Source organism: Triticum aestivum, chromosome 1A, assembly GCF_018294505.1.
Source record: "Triticum aestivum cultivar Chinese Spring chromosome 1A, IWGSC CS RefSeq v2.1, whole genome shotgun sequence".
Classification (NCBI taxonomy): domain Eukaryota; kingdom Viridiplantae; phylum Streptophyta; class Magnoliopsida; order Poales; family Poaceae; genus Triticum; species Triticum aestivum.
The window spans coordinates 460,245,146-460,252,373 of NC_057794.1; the positions used below are offsets into that span (position 1 = coordinate 460,245,146).

Genomic DNA, 7,228 nt, shown 5'->3' on the forward strand with positions numbered 1-7,228 from the left:
TACTGAACCTCTTGTTATCGGAGGTCGCATCAGGACTGTGTTATCAATTTAATTTTGAATATGAAATGAAATTGGAAGCTCTGCTCTGTAATTCAAAAAAAAAAATGGGGATTTGGGCAGCAAGTCCATGCGCTGTGTTTTCTGGTAATAAATGAAAAAAGAAAGTCCAGCCAGCCACCAGCCCACCATTGATGTGTAGTCTTGCAGACATGCACCCAGGCCAGATAAAATATCTTTTTGGCGGATGAAAGTCGCTTTCCACGCTTACGAAATCCGCCTTCCGAACCAAGAAACATCCATTCACTCCACTCGATCAGCCTCTCGCGCTCGTGCGGTTCCACGCTACTCGCATCTCCACCCCGACCCACGGCGGTGGCACCGTTCCCTCCCACGGACATGTGGGCCCTCAACACGAAGGCCGGCGGGACGTGCCTCCCGCCGATTCGCCCCGCCCCCGCCGCCCGGGCCGGGAAGCCCTTCGCCGCCGCCACCGGCAAGGCGGGCCCGTGCTCCGCGTGGCGGAGGCGCGGCCCGGCGGTGAGGCCGCTCGTGGCGGTGCGCGCGTCGGGGAGGAGAGGCGAGGGCGGGGCCGCCGGCGGCGGCGGCGACGAGGAAGCCGAGAGCAAGGCATCCTCTTTCGGTGAGGCCCTCTCCATCTGTTGTTTTCCGATGCGAGCTGGTGCAAAAGTAGAGACGGAATTGTGTGGCCTTCGTGCGATTGGACTTAGAAAAGCTAGAAACATTTTCCTCACGGTTTGATGCTGTCGGGGGCTTGAAGGCGACTGTACAATCGGTGCCATTTTTGCAGACTGCTGTTGATTCCGGGGAGGTTAGCAGACAAGTGAAAGGTGGGGATTCGGGTCTAGCTAGGAAAATTTGAAGAGTAGCTCCCCCTGACCCATGTGCAGTCGAACTGTTCCTGATGCTGTTGGCTTCAGAGATGGAAATTCGGAGAATCGGTGTTTATTCTGGTGTAACTGGTGCGTGCACCTTGGAACCATTGTGCATCCTAGGCGTGGTTTCGTGTTTAGAGTTGTCGAATTGATCTACGTGTTGAATTGCGGTGTTTGGGTGGGCCTTCCCCAATATACCGTCCATATTCTTTGATAGCTTGGCTACTTCAAGTAAACACAAAGAAAAACACCATCAGGTGCTGAGCTTTTCAAGTGTAAACAGTGTATGAGGAAACTTCAGGTTCTCTAGTATTGGCTATGTTAATTAGAGTTCATCCATGGTGTGGTATTTTTATGCGTTGTTGCAAAAAGCGTGTACCAGAAGGGTGGCTTGGCCTCATTTGCGTGGCTTCTTCATGCAGGAAGTGGCGATGCATCTGTTCCAACAGGAGATAGCTCCGATGGATTGAACAAACCACCTGATGAATCAAAATCTACTGAGCCAATTAATATTTCGAACAGCAATTACTGGAGAGATGTCAGAGCGAACCTTGTGCGTCGGGAACAGGTGAGGGTGGCACGTTTGTAGTGACAATCTGTAGAGCTCTTAGCAGCTTTTCTTTAGGTCTTAATCAACTATTATTCGACATTCACTTACGTAATCTGGACATTCATGATCACCCTATGACATTACCCATTATCTGCCAAGAAAATAAAGAACAGTGAGTTGATCTTAGCTAGTTTCACTGGCTGTATAATGTATAATGAATCTAATTTTTGTCAATAGTCAATACTAATACCAACATCTGTTATGGCTGCTGCTAATGCTATAGTGCTATGCTAGTATGTTCCAAAGAAGATATAAATGCACAGTGTCTTCAATTAGGCGTTGCATTAGAACATCACTTATTCTAGAAATCTATGCTTTCCATTATTACTTGATACTCCAAATGTAAGGTTCCAAGAAAATATTTGTGCAAAAGTTTTAGAGGCATTACGCAAGTGGATCCTCTCTGGTACCTTATGCAGTTATATATTGTATCAAGATTTCATCAGATAAGCTGCTGTTTCTCAAACCTTGTTACATTTACTGCAAATACCCTTCAAGAGAGTTTCACACTGTTATTAGGATAGAACTAAAGTTCCTGAAAAGAAAAGAGAAGCAAAGCAAGTAGTATCTTCTAACCAACTTGGGTTATATCATATCCGTCTTTTCTTTTTTTGCCTTACTATTTAAATCCTTGAATCAGGAGCTATTAGTAGATCCAAGTGTTCCTGCAGAGTCAAAGGCATCCTTCGGAGAAGCAGCACACCAGCTTCCTCAGAAGTGGGCTCACCCTATTACAATGCCGGAGGCAGGGTGTGTGTTGGTAGCTACTGAGGTGCTGGATGACGACAGCGTCTTCGAAAGAACTGTTATTCTCCTGCTCAGACTTGGGTCGAGAGGTACCTTTGATGGCCCATTTGGGGTCATCCTAAACCGTCCACTTTACACGAAGATCAAGAATGTGAATCCATCATCATTCCAAGACCAAACAACCCCTTTCGGCGACTGCGCCCTCTTCTTCGGAGGCCCCGTCGACATGAGCATGTTCTTGGTACGTACTAAAGACAGCTCACGTCTGAAGGGGTTTGAGGAGGTGATACCAGGCATCTGCTTCGGCTTTCGAACAGAGCTGGAGAAGGCTGGTGTTCTGATGAAGAGTGGTGCGATCAAGACCGAGGATCTGAGATTCTTCGTGGGGCATGCAGCCTGGGACTACGAGCAGCTCCTGAGCGAGATCAGGGCGGGATACTGGGCTGTTGCTTCCTGTAGCACGGAGCTGATCAGTGACGCGGTGTCAACGGACCCGTCTTGCCTCTGGACCGAGATACTGCAGCTGATGGGAGGGCATTACTCGGAGCTCAGCCAGAAACCGAAGCAAGACAGTTCGTAGGTGTCGCTCCGCACGCAATTGCGACACAGCTATTGTTGTTGCCAATCTGTACATAATTGGAACCAGTGTACACGTCTCAAATGGAAAGTCGTTTACGGCGTAAATGCTATGACTCGTTCGTACTGTAATAAGCTTTGTACAGTCGGCCCATAGGCGAAGTATCCAGTGAAAACAGGTTTTCACTGGAAATCTGGAAACTTTTTCCTTCATGGTCCATATGCTCCATTCACAGCTAAGAATCTGCAGATGCTACTGCTGCATAGGCGGCTCGAAAGCAGATTCTGCATAGTGTTGAAGCTGGAGTAGTATAGTTTCTGAATTCTTGTTATCAGAAGAGCTTGGCCCAAGCAGCCAAGCTCTAGCATGCTTGCATTTGTCAGGTCCTTTTTTGACTTGAGATTAGTATATACCCTGTCCGCTGTCCGTGCGGTCCAAATCTGCTTTTCATCGGCCCGAAAGAACCTTTTGTCTTCCGGAACCTTCTGTCGTGTCAAACAGAAGGTCAAAAGGCAGTGTCATTTTTGGCTGCCAAAGGTAAGACCAACATTCAACAGAGATCAAACGGTCTGGTCAAGTTACTACGTCTAACTGTTGTGATCCACTGAATCCACTGAACCCATGCATCTCACGAGTGGCTCTGCATCTGGTTCACGAACTTGCTGACCGCCAGAGCCGGCGGCGAAATGATCGCAGGGAGAGGAAAGATCGTCGGCGCCGGCGGTGGAGCAGTACATTTTGGAATCCATAGAACCATGGGTTTCACAACTTTGGAGTTGCTACACTTTGGCACAGGTCCTCTCAGCCAGCCGAGCAGGTCACACAAATTGCACCACCTCCACACATCCTCTAGTGCATGTCCCTGTAGTCTGTAGGGGATGTGCATCCGTGTTCTTTTTTCTTTTTTGAGAGTGATGTGCATCCGTGTTGGAGCACTGAGCGCATCGCTCTCCGTCCCTGTTTTACCTTCGATTGCGATCATTTCATCAAGCTGAAACAACAGAGAGGTGCGTGCATGCACGCATTGACGCGCGCACCGCCACGGGCGATGCGCATCACGTGGACACGCCGATCGTGCGCTTTTCTTGCAGGTCTTGACGCCATTGACCATGTGTAACATGCACATGATAGGAACGATCTTCCTTGGGCACTCCTCCGGTCAAGTAGAACTGCAAGTGCACTTCAGCGCAGAGAGCTTTCTTCCAGCTCTACGTAAAGTGTCATCTGAAATCTTTCTAGCCTGCCTAGGCGACTCCGGTAGCATCAAAATTTTGGCCGCCTTCTCCACCCGCTCTCTCCTGCTTCGTCACGCTAGTTATGCCATTACAACTTGTTGTGTTGGTAGGACGTATCTAGTTGTGCTAAGTGCATGCAAATTCAAGCAACTCCCTGAATACAAATTCCAGAAACTTTTTCTTTAAAAAAAAAGAGAGCTACCTCTCTGATTTCATATAACTGAAACCACAACGTCTTTTTACAAACTACCAGCAGAAAGTGAGACATAACAGGAAACTAGAGAACCCTACAGCAAGCTGATAAATCTCTCGATATTGGGCATCCACAAGTTGGACCCTAAATATCACGAGACGAATACCTAAGAAGTTCTAGGCAGAAATTCAAATGCTACCTCGCAACACCCATCCAGGACCAGCAGATATAACAGACCAGAATACAACCGAAAGAGACCAAAAGAACTGGCGAAACAAGACCACACCCAAAAACAACTACATCTTCGCTGCTTGATCCTGTTCGTTCAAATCCGCCAGACATGAATCGCATGAAACATCTCACTTGCTATTAGTTCAACATTCCTACTCACACCTCAGCATTTCTTGTTTTCCCTGGTTTTTCTGCAAAATAATCCAATCATTAAGCCGTCTAGCAATCATGTTAACAGGAACACGAGGATCAATGATTTTATAAGTGTCAAACACAACACTGCTTTTCATTTTTCAAAATGTCCAAAAAAAAAGCAGATACACCTAAATTCCAGCAACTACAACTATAAACAACAACCAGTTGCACAAATCAATGTATGCGCAGATTAGTGTCACCAAAAACATCAAGTCCACTTCAACGATGCATCAATTCCACCTTCTCGATGACGTAAAGGATGTGAGGGGGTGAGAGATTGCGGGAGGGGAATTGACATTGGGGCTTGAGCTAGGGCAGATGTGTTCGGAGCCAGGGCGGACCTAAAGCGAAAACTACCCCATGTCACTCTACCAATGGCATAGTCTCACATACAATTGAGAGTGTCACATACCATATATACATGAAATATATGAAGGAAAATGCTTTTTGGCCCGGTGTTTTGTGCACCCTGGTAGTATAACCTAGGTACGCCTCTACTCAGAGCGGCTATCGCCGAAAGCATGAGCTGAGGTGGAGGAACTAGTCAAGGCCGAGGAGCTCGGGACCAAGACAGACATGAGTTGGATTAGGGGCGTAGGGGCATGCTCAAATGCATTGTTTTCTTGGTGAAGACGGTGTTTGGTGCTTTCTCGAACCCGTTTTCTCACGTGGATACACATGTGCCATTCTCTTCTTGGATGTGTTGTTTGGGAGGCACAATAGCTAAATGTCAGTCGACTGACATACGAATTTTGGGTTAGTCGATTTTGAGAAGGGAGAAGAGAAGCGTCAGAGATGAAGAAGGAGGCCGCCTGCGTCGGGGAAGAAAACCCCCCACTATCTATCTTAGGGTGGTGGATGGATGCAAGTTCGTCGGAGAAGCACCCCACTATCTATCTTAGGGTGGCGAGTGGGGATGCTGCTTCGCCGGAGTTTTTTTTGGGTGGTCATCGAACTTAGAGGGATGGTCGTCGGTGGCGGCAAGACCGGCCGTGAGGAAGCTTCAGGGGAGGGCGGTGCGGTGAGGCGGTGGCAGGCGTCCCGGCCAGTGGTAGCAGGCGGCGGGATCTGTTTCCAAGAGGAAGAAGACGCGAGCATCACAATAGCTCAAATTGATTCCCCCAAATCGACTGGCTCAATTTTAAATTCCAGGCGACTTACCTGTAGCCACGCCCTTTGGGAGGACCAATCTTCCAATTCCGGGTTTTGTCAAAGGCGTCGGCAATGAAGTTGAAGATCGTTGTTGGGAGCTGATGTTTACAACAGATGCCAATTCATCTTTTTTTTTTAATTTTGTTTATATGCATTCTCTGATCTTAGCAAAAAAATTGACGTCATTGAGTTGTAGAATCGGAATATATATGTCATATATCATCTTGATGTATTAGTATGGTCTCCATCTCAGATAAAAATAAAGTCGATGCAGAAAAAAAAGAAGAAGATTAAAACGTAGAGCTAAAACGTAAAGTGCATGTCACCAGATTTCGAAAAGGAGAACCACTGCAGTACTAGCAGCCGTATACTTGCTGAATCTTGCTCAAGCGGTGAAATTGTTTTTACAGCGCTATTGGTCTGCAAAATTTGACGATCTACAACTACAATGACTGCAACATGGTCACGATCTCTATGTCGTCCACACTCAGCTCCCCATAGACAAGCTGCTCGCCGCCGGGGCTGCAGCTCCTCGTACCACCGTAGGCCACTTGCTCTCCGGCACCCGCACCACCATGCACTGCGCCAATGCCACCGTCCGGCGCCGTCTCCTGGCCGGGCGGCGCGGGAACACGCTCGCGCAGCTCCACGAGCTGCGCGTCGGCGGCCATGCCGGCGTCGGACGCCACGCGCTGCACCGACCGTGGGGACAGCTGCTGGCCCGCGCCGCCGTGGTGGAGGACGCGGCCGTAGGCGGCCGCGCGGCCCGGGAAGTTGAGGCCGCCGGCGCCGCCGCGGAGGAGGCAGACAGCGGCGTCGTGCGCGACGGCGGCCGCCTCGGCGGTGGCGTAGGAGCCGAGCCACAGGCGCTCCCGCGTCCCGGGCACCCGGATCTCCGACACCCACTTCCCCCACTGCCGCCGCCTCACGCCCTTGTACGGGCGCCGCCGCAGGCCGCCCCCTCCCTCGCCGCCGCAGGCCGCCCGCTGGTCCATCACAATGGCCGGTCGAAGCGTGCGTGTACCGCCGCTCTCCGGCGAGGCACGCCGGCAGACCGGTCGATCTCTGGCCTTAGCTGGACTCCGTCGATCTCGCGAGACGACGGACGCACGTACTGGTGGAGGCGCTGGGAGTTCCTGAATGGTTCGTGCGCATGCCGGCGCGTATTTATAGGCGTCGGTCGATCGGGAGGTCAGCGCCCGTGGGGGGGTTGACATTTTTGGGTGTGAAATAAATGATAAAATATCGAGACGAGAGGCAAAAATATTCCACGCCAGCTCGGTCAAAATCCAGATATGCTCAATTTGCGCATGTGGTCTACGGACGTGGCCTGCGCAGTTCACAGCTAATCGATCAGTCTCGCGTGGCGTCAGTGGGTCGTGGTCAAAGTATTCA

The 7,228-nt window shown here is 49.9% G+C and overlaps 2 protein-coding genes across 2 annotated transcripts; one reads left to right on the forward strand and one right to left on the reverse strand.

Annotated features, from left to right (window-relative positions):
* The first annotated feature begins 287 nt into the window (after nt 1-287).
* On the forward strand, nt 288-3,039 carry LOC123056398 (uncharacterized). The gene is made up of 3 exons (XM_044479914.1): nt 288-640; nt 1,316-1,461; nt 2,144-3,039. Exons 1-3 carry the CDS (start codon nt 397-399, stop codon nt 2,828-2,830), a joined length of 1,077 nt encoding a protein of 358 aa, XP_044335849.1. The 5' UTR covers nt 288-396; the 3' UTR covers nt 2,831-3,039.
* A 3,209-nt stretch (nt 3,040-6,248) lies between these two features.
* On the reverse strand, nt 6,249-6,945 carry LOC123056414 (ethylene-responsive transcription factor ERF019). Its single transcript, XM_044479915.1, has one exon. The coding sequence runs from the start codon at nt 6,826-6,828 to the stop codon at nt 6,277-6,279; it is 552 nt and encodes a 183-aa protein (XP_044335850.1). The 5' UTR covers nt 6,829-6,945; the 3' UTR covers nt 6,249-6,276.
* Between the last annotated feature and the right edge of the window lie 283 nt (nt 6,946-7,228).

Bases quoted from the DNA above. Each gene is read 5' to 3' on its own strand.
- LOC123056398 (XM_044479914.1), top strand. From the start codon at position 397: ATGTGGGCCCTCAACACGAAGGCCGGCGGGACGTGCCTCCCGCCGATT. The intron at 641-1,315 runs GTGAGGCCCTCT...TTCTTCATGCAG, and splicing joins GAGCAAGGCATCCTCTTTCG to GAAGTGGCGATGCATCTGTT. The intron at 1,462-2,143 runs GTGAGGGTGGCA...TCCTTGAATCAG, and splicing joins ACCTTGTGCGTCGGGAACAG to GAGCTATTAGTAGATCCAAG.
- LOC123056414 (XM_044479915.1), bottom strand. From the start codon at position 6,828: ATGGACCAGCGGGCGGCCTGCGGCGGCGAGGGAGGGGGCGGCCTGCGG.